Source organism: Centroberyx gerrardi, chromosome 10 (assembly GCF_048128805.1).
Source record: "Centroberyx gerrardi isolate f3 chromosome 10, fCenGer3.hap1.cur.20231027, whole genome shotgun sequence".
NCBI lineage: Eukaryota > Metazoa > Chordata > Actinopteri > Beryciformes > Berycidae > Centroberyx > Centroberyx gerrardi.
The window spans coordinates 2,171,169-2,197,117 of NC_136006.1; the positions used below are offsets into that span (position 1 = coordinate 2,171,169).

General features: G+C 40.5%; 3 protein-coding genes across 4 annotated transcripts in view; 1 reads left to right on the forward strand and 2 right to left on the reverse strand.

The window, feature by feature from the left end:
- The window catches only part of LOC139913437 (uncharacterized), a 10,582-nt gene extending 8,453 nt beyond the window's left edge, over positions 1-2,129 (forward strand). For both annotated transcript variants that reach the window (XM_071901450.2, XM_071901451.2), the window contains exon 6: positions 1,794-2,129. In XM_071901450.2, the coding sequence (XP_071757551.2) occupies positions 1,794-1,883 (90 nt within the window). In that variant the 3' untranslated portion in view covers positions 1,884-2,129. The remainder of the gene's footprint in view (positions 1-1,793) is intronic.
- A 4,590-nt stretch (positions 2,130-6,719) lies between these two features.
- Positions 6,720-7,859, reverse strand: LOC139913432 (trace amine-associated receptor 13c-like). The gene is made up of 2 exons (XM_071901445.2): positions 7,774-7,859; positions 6,720-7,533 (listed from the first exon to the last, which is right to left on the reverse strand). Exons 1-2 carry the CDS (start codon positions 7,857-7,859, stop codon positions 6,720-6,722), a joined length of 900 nt encoding a protein of 299 aa, XP_071757546.2.
- Positions 7,860-22,324: 14,465 nt separating this feature from the next.
- On the reverse strand, positions 22,325-23,478 carry LOC139913429 (trace amine-associated receptor 13c-like). The gene is made up of 2 exons (XM_071901442.2): positions 23,393-23,478; positions 22,325-23,150 (listed from the first exon to the last, which is right to left on the reverse strand). The coding sequence occupies exons 1-2, from the start codon at positions 23,476-23,478 to the stop codon at positions 22,325-22,327; spliced, it is 912 nt and encodes a 303-aa protein (XP_071757543.2).
- Between the last annotated feature and the right edge of the window lie 2,471 nt (positions 23,479-25,949).

Consider the following 25,949-nt stretch of genomic DNA (forward strand, 5'->3'; position numbering starts at 1 on the left):
TACAAGTAGGATACTAACCCAGCTCCAATATCTTCAACCTGACATCACAAATTGAGGAAGTGTGTCAAAACCAGCACTATACATAGCAGCAAATCCACCAATGTTGGCAGTCCAAGGTATTCAAAATCAAAATTATTAATTATATTCACACTAATACAATCAACCCTAGTTAAAAGTGAGCAACACTGTTGCAATTCACGTATGGTTGATTTTAAATTCAAGAGAAAAAAAAACTGTTCGAACTTTGTCCACCAAGGTGCATGAACAGGAAATAACTGGAAAGGCAAAAAAGGGGGGAAAAAGGCAAAAACAAAACAAAAACTCTTGGAGCTAGATGCATGCTCTTCAAAAAGACTTTTATTGATGCAGTAAAAACCAAGCAGCATGCCTTCATCAGGGTTCATTTTAAATGAATAAATACAATTGATTTTGGATGTGGCCATCCCGAATGCTTTCAAGCTGAAGCAGCAAAATCCCGCTCTTCTGCTTCTTCTCATATGACATGAACGTATGAACGTGGCAGAAAACCGCCAACTGCAAAGTAAACGAGTGTGTGAGTAATGCTAAAAAAGTATCAAATGGACTAACTGAAATGTTGTGATAATTGTTTGATCATAGCTATTTAAGACGTGTAACTGCAGTATGAGTGTTATTGTGTTGAAAAGATGCATTTTAATCACTTTTTGGGTTCAACTGTTGGAGATTGGCTTGGTCCTTTTAGTATGCATTGCTGTATTGTAGTGCTGCACATCCAGGACAGCCTCTCCAAAGGAGGTGCTGGATGCAGTTTCTGCTGGTAGGACTGCACAAATGTTTAGTAGCAGCACAAATGTCATAAAGCCCATGAAGTCACCACAGCATGAGTCCAGTGAGCAGGCATTCCCGGCAACGCTGGTCCCCACTTTGGTGTAAGCCTGCTGGATTACTTCAGCGAGTGGAATCAAATGGTCATCGTTTGGTGTGAGCATGGATTACTTATAGCCCTAACCAGCACATCTGGAGTGTCTTAAATAATTATCCACGTCATGTAACCCAGGTGAGAACGATAGAGAACACTACTGTTGACTCTGAACACTAATGTTGTTCATTTCAATAGGATTAATTACCTGTCCTTACCTACAGTAACAGCAGTGTGTTCAGTGGAATCCAATGATAAACCGGTGTAATATGCCAGTCGCTGTACTGCACTCATGTTAACTCTCTCTTGTTGTGCAGTTTGACACATCTCCAATTACTGTTCACAAATCCCGTTACTAACACATGTGAGTCTGTGCACTGCCAAATAACAGACATGACGTGATGCGCACATCAGGCGCATTAGAGACCGATTGAGATACATTTCTACACATTGACCAAGTTTTGGTTTTGTGGCGGCCATGCCAATATTATGGCGGTGCACCACTGAAATGACTTAATTGCACTTTAAACATCAATAAATCAAAGTAAATATGTTTTCAACTTCACATTGCTCCTGTTAGCAGCATCATAAAACAAACTCTTATTCAATGTTACTCATTTTAATTGAGACCTAACTCTCAAATTGGTCTGGAGGCTACCGCAAACAGAGAAATTCACACTTCTTAAAAGATGCTCATGCTGATTTTGACACAGCGGGAGTAGCCTATCAAATGGAAAGCAATTGCGTCTTTTCACGATTACCATATCACTGTGGCCGTATTCATAATCTCAATTAATATACGATTAATTGTGCAGCCCTAGGACTAAGACAAGGAGACCCTGAGAATTGTTGTTGTTGTTGTTGTTGTTGTTACTGTACTGTTCCTGTGTTTCAGAGGGGCAGAAGAGATCCAGATGTCAATTCTACCTACCTGGAAATGAGGAAAGCTACCCACTTGGCTAAGGAGATTAGAAGAGATACCTAGATATCCCATGAGGCATTTTTCATGTCCCAAAAATGTCTTTCCATTTGTCTCGATTCTCCATGACTCTTCTCCAGACTCCAGGCAGTTTGAAGGCCACTGTAATACACAGTCAATCCAAATACTGGACCCTCTTTTCATGCAGGTTCCAGAAGATTCTTCCTCCCTACTGAAAGTCAGTGAGACGTAGGCAGAGGTGGTTACTCAAATTCCTTACTCAAGTAAAAGTGCAAATACTCATATAAAAATATACTCTGGTAAAAGTTGAAGTTGAAGAGATCTATTTCTATACATTTACCAACTTTTGATTTTGTGGTGGTGTGTCACAGATAAACCTATGGGAAACACTGTATCTCACAGCCAAATACGCCCTCTAGAGGCCATCTCACAAAGTGTTAACGACTGAATGACCTGAATATGCCTCATGATGCCCTCGGCTGCATCGTGGGGAAAAGTTTGGGAACCCCTGTAAATAATCAGGCAGTTGTTTTTTTTAAACTTCTCTTTGTTAATTATGTATTCAATACATAGCAAACACATATACACATATTTTGCTTTTTACCCCTCCCATAACACAGCCACAGATTCTCCAACATTGAACAGGTTACACAGCACAGCTAAAGATTCAGCATTAAAGTCTCACAATTATAATAATAAAAAAAACAAAAAACTCAGCCAACAAGACTCCCATACAGAATTCAAGCAACAGTCCTTGGTCTAGGTAGTACCCTCCAGAATACATCTTGATATTCTAGGTCCTATATAATTGAGGAATGGAGTCCATATTTTAGTCAATTTTACCTCTAGAGCATTATGTTAAATTCCATAGGCAAAAGGTCAAATATCACCTTATGCCATTCTCAAATTGTAGGTGGTTTATCAGAAATCCATCTTAACAATATACTCTTGTGTGCAGCATAGGTTAACACATTCAATAATCTTTTTCTGTAAGTCCCCTTAACATGTGGTCTGGGATTCCTAACAAAAGGCATACTGGGTTCAGGCCGACACCAAGTTTAATTTTGATATTTTGAAACTATTTTAACCCAGAAACCCTGTAAATGCGAACACGTCCATACACAATGTATAAAACTACCAACCTCTGTACTGCACTTAATACACATATCTGGCTAACCATATTATTTCTGAGTTGAGGTGATATCTGCAGGCAGTGCAGCATCCTAAACTGTAACTCCTTTGCTCTATTACATATGGATATGTTGTTGGCATGATCCCACACCTCTACCCATGTGGCTTCATCTATCTCAACCCCAAGATCTTGAGTCCATGTTTGTGAAGTTGCATCTTTTACTTTACTAGTCTTACAAAGTGCCTCATAGCAGCATCCCAATATACACCTATTACTGTATATTTTATAAAGTAATTGCTCAATTGGTGATATTTCCAGAGTAAATTTGCGGCAAGTTTGATTTTGAATAAAGCTTCTAATTTGTAGATACCTAAAAACATGTGTTTGCGGTAATTTATATTTAAACTTTAGTTGGTCAAATTACATCATTCTCTCTCTTTCAAAGAGGTTTTTCAAGATATAGTAATACCTACTTTTTCCCATAAAGAAAATCCATTATCCTAAATACCTGGAGGAAAATCAGTGTTTCTTTGTATTATAGTAAGTGGTGATAATATATTAGTTATTTTTCCCATTTCCTAATCATATCCCAAGCCTTTAGTGTTGATTTAAAGGCTAGCTAATGATAATGGTTTTCCCAGATTGAATGATTCAATATCTTGACCGAGTCCCAGTCTACTAGATAACGAAACTGAGAAGCCAGCCGGTATAATCCAATGTTACGAACAGCCATTCCACCTTTGTCTGAAGGCAATTGTAACTTAGCAAACTTTAGTCATGGACTTTGGTTCCAAATACATTTTCTGAACCAGCTATGTATTGTCTTAATAGTGTTATTGTTTAGAGAAATTGGAATCATTTGGAATGGATACAGTAGCCTGGGCAAAATATTCATCTTGATCAAGGAGACTCTTCCTAACATTGGGCCTCATGCAAGAACCACTCGTACCAACAGATTTGTTCTTAAATCACTCGTACAAGCGATTTAAGAGAACTTGCCGCATTCACCAATTTTCTCGTATATAGAATTTTCTCTTAGGTACGAACAACATTTACGAGTGGTCCAGACCTGTCGTACGAGTCACGTACACTGTAAACAAAAAACGCCTGTCCCAACTTAAAATCCTTTGGTAACTGTTTACACACAGCTTTTGAGTTAGCTCAACTTCTTGACAAAAATATTTAATAACTAGAGATTGAAAGTTTGCAGAATGGTAAATGGACTGCATTTATATAGCGCTTTTCTGGTCTACCGACCACTCAAAGCGCTTTACAACATGCCTACATTCACCCATTCACACACCGATAGCGGCAAGCTACCACGCAGGGTGCTGGCGCAACCATCGGAGCAATTTGGGGTTCAGTATCTTCCCCAAGGACACTTCGACTTGCGGACTGGAGGAGCCGGGGATCGAACCACCGACCTTCTGACTAGTGGACGACCCGCTCTACCTCCTGAGCCACAGCCGCCCCTCCCAAGTCCCATGTGGGAATCCTTTGCCTCTCCGAAACTTGGCTCGATTCCACCATTAATGACTCGGAGGTGAACATAGTGAATTACTCACTAGTTAGTAAAGATCGCAACAGAAATGGAGGGGGGATTTGTGTTTTTATTAGATCGGACATTGATTTTAGTCTTAGATCGGAGGTAGAAGACGACAATGAAATAATTCTGTTGGATATCCGTCTTCCCAAAACGAAACCATTGCTGCTGGGGGTGTGTTACAGGCCGCCCAATCAGAATCATTTTTATGACAGTTTAGAAACCGCACTCTCCAATTGCATTGGCTCGGACACAAATGAATGCATTCTGATTGGTGATTTTAATACAGATGTATCCAATAAGACCTGTCCCACCTATGATGCTCTCATGAATTTCTGTAAATTATTCGATCTGACACAAATAATTAGGAATCTGACCAGAATATCTGAAACTGCCAAAAGCACAATTGACGTAATTTTAGTGTCTGATAAAGCCAACATCTCACAGAGTGGAGTGAAAACATAACCTCCTTGGCAGAGGTAATTAAGAGGTTACTGGGCATGATTGCGTCATACCCAAAAAAAAATGTAAACTTTGTTGAGACTGCAGTTCAGTTAATCACAGATATCTCATGGAAGAAAACATTTTATTACATTTTTTTGATGAGTCATACTCCTTTATGTTTTCAACTAAATATTTGCATATGCACAGGCAGCTGATCTGACAAATTACACTCTGTACACACACACAACCTCTCCCCTTCTCTCACTCTCCCCTTTTTTTCTCTCTTTCTAACACAGTACGCTTATTTGAAGTAATGTTTGTGAAAATATTCACTAATTTACTTGTATTATGCTATTTTGCACTTTTAATAATTGTAACTAGTTGGGGAAACTTATTGTAGTCCTGAGTTCCAGAAATAAATGTATTGACAAGGTGACCTGGTGTTCTTATTATGCATGATGAGGTGTTAATACTACTTCAGTAAATTATGACAAAAAGGAGACGTGATATTATTGAGTAGATTAGAAATAATAAAATTGTGGCAACAAAGTGACACGTAATATTATTGAATAGATTTAAAGTCCTACAACATTGATTAAAACTTATTGAATAAGTTAAGTAAAATTTACACAATAAAATTAAGTTAAGGGTAATGAAAAACTGTCAAAATGTGTTGGATTTAGCAATAATATGCTTAAATTTGAGTTGATATAACCTAAAATGATTAGTAAACCCAAATCGTTTTTACCCAAATATTTATTAAATCCTTTTTACCTGTAAAAATACTATGTGGGAGGGCCTTCTCTATTCTTAAGGCTAGTGTTTTGGAGAACAGCTTGAATTTAACAAACTTATAGGTCTGAAGGATGACAACCAGGCAGTTTGAAGTGTAGTACTGAGAATAAACAGCAGAGGGAAACACACATTGTCTAATAGAAATCATGATTTGTGACTAATTATTTCACTTCTGTTCTTTTTTGCTTTTTAGGTGTAAGAGTAGCAAATGTTTCTATTGTAATGAATCTGTGTCAAAGATACAGGACAATTGAATTAAATAATATTCTTTTATAACATGATTATGTATTATAATATACCACAATATATTCTTTCTGATATAGATCTAAAACATACATAGTTTGTTGTTCATCTCTATCATTTTTAGATTATTACATTTTTTCATCTTATGTCAGAGGTTTCTGGTCTAATTCAAATCCAAGGGACAATAATGCTTATGACTGTGACTGGAAGGATGGACACAGCAACACAGAGGGAAATATACTATTAAAGAACAACTTGAATAAGAATGAAATGATCTTTTTTGACTTAACACTAAATATTATGTACATACATTGCAAGACAGGGTTAGAGAGACTGTAACTGAAAGATCAGAGGCTCAATCCCTTTCACAGCGAAAGTATATCCATCTAAAGCCACATGCCCTGAAAAAAGTTTCCTTGAGCAAGTCAGCAAAAGGCCCAATATGTTTACATAAATGTCAATGCCTCAACATGAACAATGCAAAGATGGCAAGTAGATTATAGTACTCACAATGAACAGCAGAGGGAGACACAGACTCGACTAGACACCATGATTAATTTAGCTTTCAATATATACACATATATATACAACAGAAGAACAGGAACATGGTTTTTAATTTGTCCAGACTTTTAGCCTTTTCAAATCAATTACTTGACCAAAACATGAAAAAAATAATTTTCTCCCTGTATAGATAAGATCTGATTTCAGTCACTGCACAGCCTCTCTACAGTATGTTGGCCTCACAGGAGTCCGGCTGCAGTATCTGAAGTCTAACAATGAGTTTAATAGCTTTTCTAAACCAGGGGTAGAAAAAGGCATAGATCAAAGGGTTTAAACATGAGTTACAAAACATCAGACAGATAAAAAAGGCCTTAAAGGAAACGCTCAAGGTATCCTGGCCTGCAAGAGAAAGAAAGTAATATGGACAGAAACACATCAGATAAACAAATATGACAATACCAAGAGTTCTGGCTGCTTTCCTCTCAGATTTCTTAGCAGTTACAGTCACTGAATGCTGGAGTGTGACAGCCACAGTGTGGGATCGCATGGCACGAGCCTGAGACACAGCCACCACAAATACTCTCATATACAGAACTATGATGACAGTAATGGGAGCAGTAAAGTTAAAAACAAGGTCAACAGCTCCTTCAATGTAGTTAATGACAACGTCACACTCTCCATAGCATGAATTATACCTGCCTGGTTGTCTCAGGAAATCCTTTAGAATCAGACTGTTGTAGAAAGCAGAACAGACCCAACACAGACAAACACAGATTTTAACTCTTGTCTTAGTGATTTTGGTGGGGTAACACAGAGGGTCACAAATAGCCACATAGCGGTCGACTGATATGAGCACCATGTTTCCTACTGAGACAGAGACATTTAGAAAGACCATAAAGTAATACAGAGCACACATGAAGTCACCCAGAAACCAGCAAGCCCCTATGAGGAGGATTTGACCCAGCAACAGCAGGCCCACTAGGAGGTCTGAGGCAGCCAGGGAGAGGAGAAGGAGGTTAGTGGGGGTGTGGAGTTGCCTGGAAAGAGAAAATATAATCTTTGAACATATTATCATCAATAGTAGTTGTGGCAGTCAAAAAAGTATTGTTGTTATTGTAGTAAAAGGAATTGTAATAGTTTTTGTTACAACCAGAATGTACTCATCAAAGGCCAAGACATCTATGTAGCCTACTAGCCAAAGCCATTTCTTTTTATGAGTCTGTTAATATTTAGAAATATGAACGTATTTTAGGCTATGCTGAGAAGTATATCTCTACCTGTAGTGGGAGATGGAGATGATGACCAGCAGGTTGAGAGACACGGTGAGCAGAGAGATGGAGGACAGCAGAATGTAGAGGAGCATGGCCTCAGAGTGAGGACGTGTTGGCTTCCTGCAGGAAGTGTTGAGGAGCTGTGGAAAGCAGAGTTCACCTCCTTCCAGGGTCTCCATCATCAGAGAGAGAGGAGGAGAGGAGAAGCTGCTGAGGTCTGGCAGCTTTCTGACCAAAGCTCTCTATCATACAGCTGATTTATCTCTTTCCTCCCTTCTTTTCCCTCCAGCTTCCCTCTCTCACATTTCCTCCCTCTTGGAGACTGATGACCCTCCTCCCTGTCATTCTTCTTCATCTCCATCTTCAACAAAAATAGTGTTAACATTGACCCTTTGTGCTTTCATAATGGAGCTATTTGACCACCAGATGATTTGACACAAGGGCTGTACAATTATTTGTGTATAATTTTATATAGCAATTTTATTTTCTAAATTTTTTTAGCCTTTTATCTTGTTGCCATTGCACAAAACAGACAAATATACAGAAAAACAAAAACATGCAGTAAAAAACATGCAATAATAATATGAATCATTAATAACACAAAATTAAAGCTGCAAGCAGCATTTCGTGAGGCCAAGCACATCAAGCAGAGTACATTGTACGCAGTTACATTGAGGACTTTTGTCAAATCAAATTGATTTCTTGTGATTTTATTTTTCCCAATAAATAATTCCCTTTGTTAGACTCAGATCAAGAAATCTGATAATAGAACAAGAAGAAATAAAAGAAAAAAGGTTGAGCAATTTTGAACATGAGCGGACATAGTGTTGCAGAGATATGGCTCACTTCCTGTTTCTGTATCTTTGCCGCCAGATTGATGCCTTCATAGGCGAAAACTGGACGTGTAAATATGCTCTATTTTCCATTGAATACAATGTATTACATGACCTGAGAATTCAAAATTCATTTTTTTAGAAAAATAGATTGTTGGACTGACCTCTATCGATGTGCCACTTTTCGTAACAATTGACCAATTGGTTCTATGGGCTGCTTTAGCCTCCCATTGCAGAAAAAAGAAGAAATAAAAGACTAAATATTAATTGGTTGAAATTGGCCATACTGTACTGTATTTGATTTACTGTACTTGTCTTGACCCAAGGAACTTGGGGAAAAAAGAAGTCTGACGATATGTGAAACGGTTCAAGAGTTGCAGGCCAAAACCTTGACATTGACCTGATTGTGGCGCTAGTGGGATTGATGTAAATGTGCACACAGATACATTGAGGACTTGAGCAATTTTGATCATCCTGTAGACAGGATTAGCAAATCCCCATGACCCCTTGATTATCTGCGAGAGGGTAAAAAGATGGTCCACTGTTAAGCGGCCAGGACAGAATTCGGTCCTCTTGAATCTGAAGTTCGACAATCGGAGTCCCACTTCCAGCATCTTGGCATAGGCTTTCCCAGGGAGGCAGTGTGTGTGATTCCATAGCTGGAATCCATAGTTGGAAAACACCCTCCGATTCCCTTTTTTGAAAATGAGAACCACACCCCTGTCTGCAAATCCAAGGGCACTGTTCCTGAAATAGGAATCCACCTTATGGTGAACCCACAAGGTGGATTCTCCATCACAGCCTCTGGGTGGCAGGCAAGCTGACCCTCCTGCATTAGTGTCAGATCCAGCTTGGGTGGCACTGTTCAGAGACTTATTTCTGCCCAGCAGAGAAGCGACAACGCTCTCCGTGAGGAGCTCCAGTTTTTGCGAACCTCACTGCAGGCCACTGCTCAGTCCAGAGGAGCAGAGCAATCCTCCGTTGGGTCCTCTAGTGCCATTGATGTGGAGAGCCTGAGACGTGACCTGCCAACACCAGGCCAAGACATCCACCAGGTTTCAAGACCTCCAGCAGGGCACAGGCTTCAGGTGCTTCTCCACTCTTTTCCCATGACCAATTGTAATGGTTTGGCCCTACACACAAGTTTCTGGGGTGCCAGTCAGATCTCAGTCTCAACCCTGGCAAATGAAGGTTATAAGTCTGTATAGTTATCTCAAACCCACATAAAGGATGCATATTTAAAGAATCATGATCAATAAGTTCACATTATACACCCTGGTGACACTGTATGATAAATAAACAACAAAGAGTCAGTAGAGTAAGCCAACAGTATGGCATGAGTGAGAGAAAGAGTCCAATTGGCTCAGAACAAAACAAGAGAATGATCCAACAAAAACTCTTATTATAGCGTTCAAGAAGTAATTCAATTCGATCCAGCTCAATTCAGTTCAACCAAAAATATTCTTTCCCAAAAATGAAAATAAAAGGCAGATCTACTCACTCAAACATTGTTCACTCAGGTAGTCAGTCAGTCAAATGGGTCTGGTCTATGCAGCATTTACGTCGTAGAGCCTCCACTCTCGACCATTTCTCCTCCAGCAAGATGAGCGAGTTGCTGCACAGCTTATCCTCCACTCCCAACTAATGCTTCTCCAGCAAGATGTGCATCACACACCACAGCTTCTCCTCCAGCAAGATGAATGACACACAGTACAGACTTGGAAAGAGCACCTGGAGCACCTGTGCTGGGTCCTGGGGAAGATCGGTGCTGCTGGGCTCACCCTGAACCTACAGAAATGTAGGTGGGCCAAGCAGGAGACCGGGTACCTGGGATACCAGCTGGGAAGATGAAAGGTCTGACCACAGGTGGACAAGGTGGAGGCCATCTTGAACAGTCCCAGACCCTACACCAAGACTCAGGCAAAGTCCTTCCTTGGGCTTGTAGGTTGGTATCACAGATTCATTCCTCACTTTGCCACAATTGCGGCCTCTCTGACAAACCTTAGCTTACCGGAAGCTGACAAGCAACCCAGTGACGTGGACAGGGGAATGTGATTCTGCTTTTCAGGCCCTCAAGTCCCAGATGTGCTCATCTCATGTGTTGCAGAGCCCTGATTTTGAACGCTGGTTCTTGGTCCAGGTGGATGCCTTTGGGGTAGGCATGGGCGTGGCACTGATACAGGGAGACCCAGACGAAGAGCGATCTATACGGTACCTCAGATGGAAACTCCTGCCCTGGGAAACCAGATACTCCACCATCGAAAAGGAATGTCTGGCGATCAAATGGGCCCTGGACAGTCTGAGGTACTATCTGCTGGGCTGAGAGTTTGATCTTCACTCTGACCATTGTGCCCTGACCTGGATCCAGGCCATGAAGGATCAAAACTCCAGAGTAGCCAGGTGGTACCTTGAACTTCAGCCATTCACGCTCTGTGTGTGGCACAAGGTCAACAATGAAAATGTCACTGCAGACTACCTGTCATGGCTACCGAAGACCTGATTCTCCACCTTGGTACACCAAAATGAAATGGCTGCCACATACCCTGTCAGGGTCAAGGGCGAGCAGTTGTCATTCAGTAGTGACTGCAAGATGCGCTGTGTGACAGAAACTGGGTAGTGCTCAGGCACCTCATCTTGGACCAGTAGGAAAACCCTCAAAGGCCACACGTACAGCTGTAAACACACAGGTTGGGATTCCATATCTGACCCTCCAGCTTTGAAGGAGATCTGGTCTCTCAGGAAGACACCAAGGGGTCCTGTCAAAGAAAGACTGAAGAATGGGAAACCTGGGTCTTCCAGTTTGGCTCTACCCAAGGGCGGATATTTCATTTCACTGTTGGGGGGGACAATAAACAGAAAAATTTCTCAAGAGCAATTCCTGAAGGGGACACCAAAGGTGCCGCCAAAAGTACTGTTGTATTAAATGTATATAGAGGTCCATTATGAAACATTTCCATAAGCACTTCATTCCCTTCTTATGAAGATTTTATCAAATTGCCTTTGATATTACTGGGGTCTTTCTACTTGCCGTTTCGGTGCACTGAAAAATGATCGGATGTCTGTTTTTCTTTTCTCTGCCATTTTAACTGACCTGGCTGGCTGACAAATAGACACACACACACACACACACACACACACACACACAGCATGCAGGTTATTTACAGTAGTAGGTGAGATGCAACACCCATTAACTGAACTAAAGCTAATATATGCCTAATTAGATTTAGTTTTCCCGAAAAAGCAGATCTCTAATGTTTTGCTGTCAATGTGTAAAAGTCCAGAACGCTATGAAGCCTGCCAGAAACTTACTTCAGGGTCTTTTTTATGAATTAAGTCTTCATTTATTTCCAAAATTATAAACAAAATTACATAGTGGCAGCCATTTTACATGCAGTAAGAAAAAAAGAATATACTTAGAACCTAATTACGTAGGGTAAGTTAATCTTAAATAGCCTATAATATTATAGAAATATTACTGTTACCATCTACAAAAGATAATTTTGGTATGAAAACCCGCATTTTAATTTAACCAAGTATCCTGTATCATAAATACATGTCTGGCATTTGTAACAAACCAAACCGCTTGAAAATCGGTCGAAAATTCAGTTAGTTATGATGATTTTAATTGTGGACAGACCTCCTGCCTCCATACACACACATGCATTAGGAGACGCGGCTCCGTGCCAACACGCTGACGCACGAGATTCAACCGCGAGGTAACGGAACAAAATGTAGTCTGGTTACAACTGTGAATGTGTTTTATTCTGTTGAGTGGTAGAAGTAAAGAAAAATCTCGGACACATCCTTTGATTTAAGTTAACCTTTGCGAAGCAGCGACTTACTGGAGGTCTGCCACCACTGACACACTTCCAGAGATCCTCCACACACACTCGTACCGAGGGTTAATGTGTGTGTGGGGGGGGTTCGGGGAGGCAGGTAGGCAGTGGACCAAACCACTGTGAGGCATATGAGAGGGAGAGAGGGGGGGGGGCGCAATCTTTAGAAACTTAAAAACGCATTGTTTTGTGTCTATAATTAGCACAAGTGCTTTCAATGCATATTATTATATTATTTAAAATTATATAGTTATGTTTACAATGATATATTGAGGGGGACAACTCTCTGTTTTTCCCAGGAAGGGGGGGTCCGGACCCCCCTGTCCCCCCCGTAATTTCCGCCCATGGCTCTACCAGAAGTAACATGTGACTGTTCTGAGAAACTCGGTGTAAGGTTGGTAGGATAATGAGATGTGGCAGACCACCTTGTCACACCCTAGCGACCACTTAGTAACACCCTAGCATCCACGGTTAATCCTTCCACTGTTATGCCGATGATACACAGTTGTACCTCTCAGTCAAGCCGAGTGAACTATGTAAGTTGGTTTCTCTGCATAACTGCCTAAGGGACCTTAAGGACTGGTTGTCTAATAATTCAATTAAATTCAGACAAAACCAAAGTTGTGGTTATTGGCACTGAGCATATTTCCAGCCAAATTCGACCTGTCCTTGGTACATTAAATCAACACATTAAGCCTGCCTCAAGGAACCTAGGAGTCCTATTTGACTCAAGCCTTAATTTTGAGAAACATACTAAAAAGCTTGCCCAGTCATGCTTTCTCTATTTAAGGAACATTGCTAAAATTAGGTCCATACTGAGTTTCAGTGATGCAGAGAGGATTATACATGCTTTTATTTCATCTCGCCTTCACTTCTGTAACGCCCTGTTTACCTGTCTTAACAAAAAAGAGGTAGAACGGCTCCAATATATTCAGAGTGCTGCAGCGAGGCTTTTAACTAAAACTAAAAGATGGGACCACATCTCTCCCATTTTAGCTCTCTCTTCACTGGTTGCCTGTTCGTTTTAGAATTGATTTTAGGATTGTATTTGTTAGTCCTAATAAACACAACGTTTATTTACTTCACAGACTTTATTTGGTTCACAGCCATAACACTCAAGTAACCGCCATCACTTCACCTCAACAAAAAAACGCCTCCAATACGCATGCGTCTCCACGATCAAGGGAAACCATATTTTACCGTAAAGAACAGAGAGGGGAAATGCATGTTAACAGTATTGACTACTTTTAAGGCTTTGCCTGGGCCCAAGTTATCTTTCTAAGCTTTTGATCCCTTATGAGCCTGCGCGCAGTCTGAGATCCTCAGGCAGGAATCTTCTAACTATCCTTATGTCCAGGTTAAAGACTAAAGGTGACCGGGCTTTTGCCGTTAGGGCTCCTGGGCTTTGGAAGGGCCTGCCTGAGGACCTCAGACTGGCAGAGTTAGTATCATCTTTTAAATCTCTTCTTAAAACTTACTTTTATCGGAAGGCCTTTTTATAACCTCTTACTTCTATTTATTTCTTAACCCTGTTGCCTTGCCTGTTATTTTATTCCATTTGTTGTTATCCCTATGGATGGATCTGTTTATCTTATCTTTTTTGCTTTTAGTGTTTTATTTTTCTTATTATATATTTTCTTTTAGTTTTAACTGATCTATTGTTCTGTTCTTTGGTCTTTCATCTCTCTTGATTGTGAAGCAATTTATTTTATTTTGTTTGTGCAGCACAAGAAAAGTGCAATATAAATAAAGATTCTTCTTCTTATTATTATTATAATGGTACGTACATGTGTATTCATTTTGAACCGTTGGGTAAAGGACTTTCAGTTCGGCACGCCCTACAAACCAAACAATTGCAGCCTGCGTCTTGCTAAGAGTGTATGCAGAACGTAAATTCAAAACTCCAAGTTCCACCTGAGATGACTTTGGCAAAGCCTACCTCAGAGGACATCTACCTCAAAATGTTGCATGTGTATCGTGGCCGTAAACATGCGATGGCTGTAGTCCCATACAAACACACACATGCATGTATGCACACACGCATGCACACACACACACAAACACACACACACACACACACACACACACACACACACACACACGCACACACACACACACACACACACAGCCTGACTCGTCAATGCCTATGAGACTGGATTTGCTTCCACACTGAACAAAACAAACATCCAGTTAAGCTTAATGGCTGTGTAGTGCGTCTCTCTACCTAAAGGAGTCTGTTCACACCTCTGCTAATAGTGTGAGATGATGACAGATCCAACCTCAGAGGTATCACTCCAATCAGAGGTGTTAAGAAAAACACACAAGTTCAAACAAACACATGATGTAGCCTCCTCACTTCAACACATGATGCAACTCTTGCTTAATGTTGAACAACAGAGTTGTAAAAATCATTACTTGAAGTTCAATCAAAATATCTCTGAAATTTAGAGGATCCAGTCTGTAAGAGTGTTGTCAGTTAGGGAGTGTTCACACCAAGAATGTTTGGACCGCTTCAAGTGAACTACAGAGCGTTTCCTCCTTTAGTCCGGTTCGTTTAGGTAGGCGAGAACCAGTCGAACTCGGGTGCGCACCAAGTAACCACACCGAGACGGCTGAAAAAGCAAATCTCGGTCTGTTCCAAGCGGACTGTAGTGCGGTTTGTTACAAGTGAGAACGTAATCGTACCAACTACAGGAAACAACCTCAAAACATATGGTTTTATGAGTATGTTGATCCGTTGATCCATACGCTTTTATAGGTATAAAGATGGATATTGACATCTGATAGACAGCAGTCCTGCTTTCCAGGAGGGTAATTTGAATGCTGTGAGGGAAGCTAGAAAGAAGCTAAATCAGAAATCCAAAAGGCAAAGCAGAGGTACAAATATAAAATTGAAACCCAGATGAGTGGCAGTAATCCTAGGTGTGCTTGGAGGGGCATGAGGGTCAAGACTGAGTCACATGACCACTCAGGTAGTCGATCTATCAGATTGAATGGTTTTAATTCTGATATTCATCTTGCAAATGAGCTTAATGGTTTTTATCTTCGCTTTGACTGCCATAATTTCAGTAAAGAGATAAACGAGGTATGCAAGAAATACCGTAGCTCCTCCCGATATACACTTCACTGTGCAGGATGTAACTGAGAAGTTAAAGTGGACAAAAGCAAGGAAAAGCAGGTCCTGATAAAATTTGTAGGAGAATACTCAAGTCCTCCTCTGAACAGCTCAGTGGCATATTCCACTTCATCTTTATGAGGTCTCTTGAGGTTCAGAGAGTACCCAAGCTGTGGAAACAGGCTACTGTTGTTCCTGTTGCAAAAAAGAGCAACCCAGCAACTGGGTTGCACTGGGATGATTTCAGAGCAATTGCCTTAACATCTTTGGTTATGAAAACCTTTGAAAAACTGTTCAAGGAACATATTTTGTGTGAACTTAGGCACTCTCTGGATCCTGTGTAGTTTGCTTATCAGGCTGGCAGAGGAGTTGAGGATGATACTTACCTTATTGCATCTACTCTACCAACATCTGGAGGGCCTGAAATCCCACGCTAGGATGTTGTTTATAGATTTCTCCTCTGCTTCCAACACTATCTAGCCCCACAGCCGGAGAAATTGATGTCACATCTTGGTTTAGACCTCAACAATGTGGGCTGTATAGTGGACTTCCTGACCAATAGGTCTCAGTGTGTCCTTTTCTTCACGTGTTCTTACCTGGTATGAAAACCAGAGGCCCGTTCCATAAAGCATGCTAAGAAAAGTGGGGATTAAAATCCAAAACCTGACTTGAATGAACCTAACAAATCAGTCGGGGCTAAAGCGGTTCCATAAAGGTCAATTCAAGTTCACGCAATCAGACTAATTCGAGACAGGTTCAAGTAGTCAAGATAATTGCGTGTGCACGCCATTCTTAAGCAGCCCGAGAGGTCGAACATGGATCAAATCAATACACCATGGCAAAAAGCAACGGTAAAGAGAGAGCGGAGATGTTCACGGCCACCGAGCGGCGCTTATTAGTAGAAATATATGAAGAAATGAAACATATAATAACCAAAAAAGGTAATACAGCTGCCATAAACAAAACAAGAGAGAAAGCCTGGCAAGAAATGGCTGATCAATTGAATGCGTAAGTAGCAACTAAGTTAAAATGTAATAAAATATTTTGATACAACCAAATTAAATCTTGGGCACAATGCATTCAAACAGTTAGTAAGAACAGAAAACCTGTAGGTTATTAAAATATCTTATACAAGAATACATAGATATTAAACCTCAAGGCTGCAAATGTATACATGTTCACTCGTTTAATATATACGTATATATTATGTATATTTGATGAATGAACTTTTAAACAGCAACAACTTGAGTGGGGAGAAAAGAACGTGGCAGCAGGTGAAAACTAAATATACTTAAATTTTTTGACTGATAGTGGTTAATAAAGTAAAATAATATGGCAGCACGCCAGAAAGTCAGTGGTAAAATCATGGCTTTCCCGTCGGGTCAGTGTTACAGGAACTCTGGTTAAGCAACAACTCAGGCTTAGCCTGACAGTTAGCCTGCCCCGGACCAGGTTAGTTTCCCAGCATAAGTTGCCATAGTAACTGAGCTTGAACTATGTTGAATTTGCTTTATGGAACCGAATCAACAGAAAATGAGTCAGACTAACCGAAAGAAGCCTGGCTTATTTGGTAAACTCGCTTTATGGAACAGGGCTCAGGGATGGTAAATTATGGCGAGCACAGACAACTTTGTAGTTAATGTTTTGGATTTGTTTTGACTTGCCACTCCCTGGATGCCAAAATGTATAATCTCACGGGATGACAGGTTACCAAAACTCTGTCCAATAAACAAGCTACTTGTGAGTCCATGTGACTTTTGTTTACAAGCCCTGGTCCGCTTGCATTTGGGCAGTGTGAACCTAAACGAACCAAATACAGAAATGTTACAAAGTAAACTTTTTAACTAGGGTTTGGACCAAAGAAAACAAACTGCAGGTGTGATCACACCCCTAGTCAACCAAGGACTTAAAGATGAACAACAGAGTTTTCTATATAAACAACATGGATTTGTTTACATTCATAATTTCACTTGTACAGACATAAAGTATGTTGTTAGACCCCAATGACTATGTTGAATAAATTTAATACCCAGAGAGTATTAATTTTTAATGTTTACAAGGATCTCAGTGCAGCAGCTTGAAAAGGAAGTGGAAGTTCCCGCCCCTTCATTTGACTGACGGCCTAAGTTGCAGTTGTTTCAGGTAACCATACCAGCTAGTTCACCCATCGGCACGTCATTTACTAGAATTTTCAACTAGCTAGCTAGCAAGCTAATTTACTATTCAAGTAGGAAGAATGCTACGTCTGCATCAGTACAAAATGTTTTCTATAATTTTACTTTTCTGCACTGATCAAAACCTTCTCCAGTATTAATACGTGTCCCGTTTTATCCATCAGTTTTCTCCAGTCAACATTACAATCAGGTTTTTGTTCCATTGCTCTCCCAAACTTAGTTGTGTTTCTTTCTAATGCCAACATGGTTATTGAGAGAGCAGAGAGGAAAAACGATAATAATAACAACAACAAAATAATTGGTTCACAAATATGTTTTTTGCATGCATTTGTGGAATCACTTGCGCTTTTGTGGAATCGCTTGCATTTATTTGTTATTTTTGAGACAATGCTACCAGCAAGAAGGGCAAACTGATCCACAAATGGCGTTTTTTTTCCCGCTGACTCTACTCCAGCCAATCAGATTTGAAGATATCCCTTGGCTAACGCCCACATTACTCCGACCAATTACAACACATATTTGCTCATTTCAACCAATCAGCTCGCCTCTAGGCCACGGGATACGCTCGGGATACGCTCCAAGCGGCTACGCGGCCCTCAAACAGGTAAAAACTCCATAGAACTGTGTAAAAAACGAGTACAATCTGGTTAAAAATGATTAAAATAAATACCTCATTGTACCAGAGGCAATGTGACGCAGCAGAGCAACCTTGTGGGTGTTTTTACATTGCACATTAAAATAAATCAATCAAATCAATGTGTATCCATGATCCTGTAGTTAAAACGATCTAGTTAATTCAGTACCAGTTAATATAGCCTACACTTCCAAACCCTGCATAACCAACTGCATTATCACTTGGCAAAACTCAACTTGATATCTCTTCAGAAAACCACGGCTGGCACGCAACCACACGCTACAAAGACGGAGTCTGTGTAGCAGGTAAAAAACCCCGCTCCGCCCCGCCTACGTGACGCGTCGCGTCCGTGTCCCATGTATTTCGGCCGTAAGCCAATAGAGCCCTGTTAGAGGGCGAAGCCTGTGTGAAATAGAACAACCTGTAACAGTTCCCTCTCCACACAACACTGTGTACTGTGTCTCCTCCGTGCTCATGGTGTGCTCGTACGTCCTTGTGTGTGTGCTTGAAAACAACCTGCTGCACTGGCTGCAGCTGCAGCAGGTTGACGGATCTGCTGATGGAGTCGGATCGGAGATACGCATGACTTCTATTTTTGACGGACAACGCATCCGTCTGTTCCGTATTTTAGCCATATAAATGTATATAAATGCCAATATTTTGCTTATTGTAGTCATTTATCACCATGCTAGTTAACAAAATAGAGGATACATGAACCAATGTCGCTTAAATAAATGTTGGAGATGAGGTAATCCACGGAGCCGCTGAGAAGCTTCTATTTGGCAACCTACGCCTACACTCTCAAAAAAAGTGACATAAGTATCCTCTATGATACATTAATGTTCCTCACGTTACAACTTGAGTTGTTTATGGAACAATAAGCAAATCTAGATAACTGTGTTCACTTACACAGGTAAAATGTAGATACACGCAACAGACCGGGCAGACCGCAGACGGACCAATAACGGAGCTGCTGTAGCAGCTTAAACTGTTGAGCTGCAACTGGGATACGCAAACGGAGCGCATGCTGTGTAGTTCTGAGTTTAAGCAAGTCAGACTAAAATCAGGCACATATTTCCATGATTTAGTAAGCATTTAATAACCAAACCAAAAAATAAAACAAGAATAGAGCCGCAAGCAGTGATTGTAGGGGTTTGTGCATAATACTCCAATATGAAAAAGAAGAAGAAAACAAGAAACACGTCTCTCAAGATTCTGCTGTAAACAATGCCTATGTATACAATGGAAGTGGATACGCCTCATTGATATCAGTGTATTATATAACTTAAAGTTGTCATTTTGAAATATTATGCAGTTGATAAGTGTGCCATAATGAGTATTTAGGAAGTGTAATTCAGTGGCTGACTTGTTAATACAATGGAAGACAATGAAAGACTTGGTTATTATCGTTGGCATTCGGCCTTACTTTCACCAGTAGGTCCTTTTCACGCTCTTTCTCAATGCTTCTGCATTGAGAAACCAGTGCATTACAACTTCCTGTTGCCAGCTCTGTCCTTCACTAAATCGCTCCACAACCTGCCCAAAATTTTTTATTTGTTACATTATGTATCTAGTACTAGTAACCATTACAATTTTGTTGTTTTTGTTGGATTGGTTTGTCAATAAGTCGCAAAAAAAAGTCACAAAACTTGCCACAGGAAGTTGTAATGCACCGGTTTAGCTGTTACCATGACGATGTGAAAAGGGCCTATTGGAATGAAACTTGGTAGGAATGTTCCAAATGCTATTACTGAGGAGCTCAGCAAGTTTCGTAGCAATTGTACAAACACAAGCCAAGTCAGGATGTGTATCAACATATATTTATATTTGACCATTGACCATCAAGAGGAATATACTATTGAAACTTCTAGTGAACATCCAATGTGTGGGCCGGGCACCAGCCGTCGTGTGGCCATTCCCCTGCTAGGCACCATGACCATCGAGGGGAATATACAATCTAGTGAACCCCAATATGTGCCACCCCTCTAATGGCAGCTTCCAGTGGGATACAGTCTGCTTACCCAGCGATCCACCTGCAAAAAAGCCATTAGCCTTTATGCACGGTTTGTCCTTAAGGGCTGCCGTCGCCCAGTAGCTTTGCTGTGTGTGTTTACAAAATGTGTTGAGGTTTCTATCACCCTCTAGTGGTCAGAAAAAATCACTTAGTGTAACTTTAATCGCTCTTTTATTTATTGCACTTAAATGAGTAAAACAATTGATACCAAGGTACACGCATTCTAATGGTAAACTTGGTCGAAAAATGATTTGTGAAAAGGAAAAAGGATACGAAACTGAATAAGCAAATGAACAAATGAAAGGCAAATTTTAAATGTCTTTTTAGAAAGTATTTTGCGATTTGATTTATAAATTCAGTCATTTAGTTGTCCATTTATTTAATTGTTTTATAAATTGTTTTATTAAATGGCCCATTTAAAAGCATTTTAATTAATCAGTTTATATTATCAAAAAGTTTACGCTCTTGACTCAAGGCTTACCAAGGAGTGGGTCAGGTGTGAGAGGCCAGCATAACAGTCCATTGTAATCAGAAAAAGCCCGCACACTGACACAAACTGTTGAGGCTCATTGGATGCAAAAATAGATGATTTATTTACATAGTGAAAAAAAGTGACTAAGTGAGAAAAAAGGTGAACGTTTTGGTCCTCAGACCATCATCAGCACTACTTCCATGTTTTTCATGTTGGCTCTAAATAGGCAACCAACCTATTAGTGGTAGCCTCAGGAATGAGGCTGATGGGTGGAATCAGTCCATTAGCCATATTGTGGCCAAGACGCCTACAAGGAAATAAACAACCCATAAAAAAATATATATACAGATAATCATAGGAATAGATCAAACATTGTTATACTATCTACTAAGAAGAAATAGGTTGGCTTATAGAAGAATGTCAGATATAATTCACATACAGGACTTACTCCATAAATACATATTACAATAGGTAGCAATAGGTAGGTATATACAAGTATACAAAATTAATCAGTTTATAAATACTTTTATTAAATGGTCATTTAAAACATTTTAATTAATGGGTTTAAAATTTTGTTTTAGTTATTTCTCTTTTAATAATTACTGATAATTAATCATGTTACTACCCTATAATAATTTCTACGGCACACTTGGGACTCCAAAAACTCCGCAAAACTTTTCATGATGCTACTGACTGTAACTGGGACAATGAGAATCAGAGTGTAATTATGTTTTTTAATTTCTTACTAAAATCTGAATAAAAGGAATACAAGGCTGTTGGTCCTATTCAGCTGCATGCAGACAACAAATAAGTTTTCCTTCAAACAAGAAATGGTATTCTGGTGTAAAAGAAAAGACTAACTAAATCTGTGTCTTTACAATTACCTTTGTAATGTAACAATATTTTAATATTGTACCGAATTCACATCTTACATGAAACTGAAACATTTCTTAGTGCTTATGACTGGGACTGGGAGTATGGGAACAAAAACACAGAGGAAAATACAACAATTAAAGAACGTCTAAAAATAGAATGAAATCATCCTGAGCTACAACTGAATATTATGTACATAAATTCCAAGGCAGTGTAAGAGAGACTGTGTGTAACTGAAAGATCACAGGTTCAATCCCTTTAACAGCCAAAGTATATCCATCTAAAGCCACATGTCCTGTTGAAGTGACCTTGAAAAGGACACTGAATCAGTCAGCTAAAGGTCTAATGTGTTTACATAAATGTCAAGGCCACAACATGAACAATGCAAGGATGGCAGGTTATATTCTAGATGGAAGTACTGACAATGAACAGCAGAGGGAGACACAGACTGTCTGATAGTGAACATGATTCATGAGGATTTCAATATTTATACTGTACATATGCAGTATATGACATAAAAATGGGAGTATGTTTTTTTAATGATTCAGACTTTTGACCTTTTGAATTCACCGACTCAACAACAATATGAACAAATACATCCCTGCTTCATAGAAAAGGTCCCATTATGTTGGCCTCACAGGAGTTAGGCTGCAGTATCTGAAGTCTAACAATAAGATTAATAGATTTTCTAAACCAGGGGTAGAAAAAGGCATAGATCACAGGATTTAGACAGGAGTTAAAATACAACAGCCAGTCCGCAAAATATGAACCAATGATTTCAGTATCCTGGCCTGCAAGAGAGACACAGTAATATGGACAGAAACATATTAGAAACACAACTACGGCAATACCAAGAGTCCTGGCTGCTTTCATCTCAGATTTCTTAGCAGTTACAGTCACTGAACGCTGGAGTGTGACAGCCACAATGTGGGATCGCATGGCACGAGCCTGAGACACAGCCACCACAAATACTCTGATATACAGAACTATGATGACAGTTATGGGAGCAGTAAAGTTAAAAACAAGGTCAACAACTCCTGCAATGTAGTTAATAACAACCACACACTCTCCAACGCAGGAATTATGGCTGCCTGGATGCCTCAGTAAATCCTTTAGAAAGAGACTGCCAAAGAAAGCAGGACAGACCCAACACAGACAAACACAGATTTTAACTCTTGTCTGAGTGATTTTGGTGGGGTAACACAGAGGGTCACAAATAGCCACATAGCGGTCGACTGATATGAGCACCATGTTTCCTACTGAAGCAGAGGTAATGATAAGGGCCACAAATGAAGACAAAGCACACATGAAGTCCCCCAGAAACCAGCAGGCCCCTATGAATAAGATTTCAACCGGCATCAGCAGGAGGCCCACAAGGAGGTCTGAGACAGCCAGGGAGAGGAGGATGAGGTTGGTGGGGGTGTGGAGCTGCCTGGAGTGGGAGAATATCATTGTTTAACATATTGTTATCATCAATAGTATCTTGGCTGTTGAAAAAAAATGTTATAGTATTACTTGCAGTAGTAGGAGTAGTAGTACAATAATATACTCATCAAAGGACTAGATGTGACAACTTCTATGTACTAGCCCAAAGCCATTTCTTCTGGCATGTCTAACTGTTCATGTTTAGAAATATACAAATATTTTAGGCTATGCTGAGAAGTATATCTCTACTTGAAGTGGGAGATGGAGATGATGACCAGCAGGTTGAGAGCCACAGTGAGCAGAGAGATGGAGGACAGCAGAATGTAGAGGAGCATGACCTTGAAGAGAGGATGCTTCTGCTTCCTGCAGGAAGTGTTGAGGAGCTGTGGAAAGCAGAGTTCACCTCCTTCCAGGGTCTCCATCATCAGAGAGAGAGGAGGAGAGGAGAAGCTGCTGAGGTCTGGCAGCTTTCTGACTAAAACTCTCTATCATACAGCTGATTTATCTCTCTCTTCTCTGTTTGTCACTCCCTTTCTCCCTCCCTCTCTTTCTCTCTTTCTTGGAGACTGATGTCCCTCCTTCCTCCCTCGCTATTTGCATCATCCTCTTCATCTCAATTGTCATCACTTTTTCTGCTGCCTTCCTCCTCTCTTCCCAATCCCTCCTTCCTCCCTACTCATCTTTTCTCTCTCCCATTTCAGCCACTCCTCTCATCTGACTTCTCTTTCTCTTCCCTTCTTCTCTCTGATTCCTCTTCATATCTCCTCTCCTCATTTCCCCCTCCTCTCTTTCCAACTCTGATGTAACAGGTTGTTTTCATACTAATGTGGATGACAGAATAATAATGGGAATTATTATTATAGTCAAGAATGTGCAGTCCTATTCCTCACTGTCTAATCTGGGGGAAAGGAAACTAAACTTCTATAGCTGGCAGGGACTTCTGTTGCCATGCAGAATACATACAGGATTTGGACTTCAATATATCAGGAACATGTATTGCACATTCAGTCCCTTTCTTTATAGAACTACAATGCATTTCTACATTACTATTTTGTCAGTGCATGTACACAACCAATCCCCCCATACCCAGCTCATCGCTATTCCCTGACTACTACCCATTAGTATGATTGGTCAAAGTTACGTCCCATAGCAGTTCAGTCAGTGGTTTCAGACAGGCTCTCCTGGAGCGCTGTTACAGCGCAGACAGGGGAGACTGTCAAGACAGGCTACTCAAGTTTTTGACGTTTTTTTATGTGTACCGTTGGGCTAGTTTCCATATAAACTGACTTACGGCAGACAGATTTGTTGGGGATGCTATTTTTCAAATTGTGGGTCCAATTAAACTCAGAAATGGGGTTTGCAGACTGCTCATGATGAGATGGCAGGTCACTTGGGTGTTAAGAAAATGTATGATAGGTATCTATGTCATTTCTACTGGCCCAGGCTAAAAAAGGACATATCATCTTACTTCAAAACGTGTCATACCTGCCAACTCACCGGTAAACCTAACCACTCCATGAAGCCTTCCCCCTTGTATCCTATACCAGCAGTTAGTCAACCCTTCGAACATTTGCTCATTGATTGTGTTGGCCCTTTGCCAAAGTCTAAAGCGGGTAGCGTGTACCTGTTGACTGTGATGGAGGGAACAAATATTACCTCACACACGTTTGCAGAAATTTAGAAACAACTTTGTGTTAAACATGCACAATCTACTGCTTACCATGCGCAAAGTCAGGGAACTATCGAGCGTTTCCATCAAACCCTGAAATCACTGCTTCGTGCTTATTGTACCAAACTTAACCATGATTGGGACGAAGAGTTGCCCTGGTTGATGTTGGCCGGCTAGAGAGGTGACGCAAGAAAGTACTGGCTTTAGCCCAAATGATGTCGTGTTTGGACCAAGCGGCCAAAACCACGGGTAAATTTTGAAGCCAATAAGGAAGTGTCTGAAAGCTGCACTTCCTCTAACGTCCACTAGGGTCGGCTCCAAAAAGACTCTAAATCCCGCCCAACTGCATTCAAGTCAACCACAGCCCAACTTCTAACTCAAAATATAAAGTCAATAAAGTTTTTTTGACAAGAGATTATGGTCTCAGTAGCTAATTTTTATTCTGCTAATATGTGTCCGTATGGCGATTTTCAAAATAATTGCGTCATTAACAGGATATAACGGTTATAAAACGGGGTAGTTTCACGAGTGATTGACAGGTCGCCTTTCCAGTGATCGCGCAGGTCGCCAATCACTGACCAATAGCAGGCTCTATGGGAAATCCCCGGCTTTGCTCTGGCTGCTCCGGCTCCAAAAAATGTCAACATGGCGCCGCTCGTAGACCCCAACTTTTGGCTTCAAAATGACCCTTCAGAAACCTATGGGTGATGTCACACTCACTACGTCCATCTCTTTTTTACAGTCTATGGTTTGGACGACTGGAAAACACCTACACCACCAATAAATTTGATAGACTATGTTAATGGTTTCAAAAGGCGGCTATATGAAGCTGGTAAATGGATAAAAGAAACTTGCAGGCCTTACAGAAGAAGATGAAACATCGGTCCGACCGCCAAGCAGAAAAACTTGTTTTTAGTTTGGGTGATCAAGTGTTGGCACTTCTACCTTTGGTGGGTTCTCCTTTTCAGGCGAGGTTTGTGGGGCCTTACTCTGTTCTCCAACACGCATTAATAATTCTGACCAGAATGACATGATTTCTAATCCGGATTGGTGGAGATCTACACAACTATGCCATGTCAATTTGCTGAAACCTTTTTTTTCCCATTCCTATGTGGTTCTATAGGGGAGGTAAAGCCA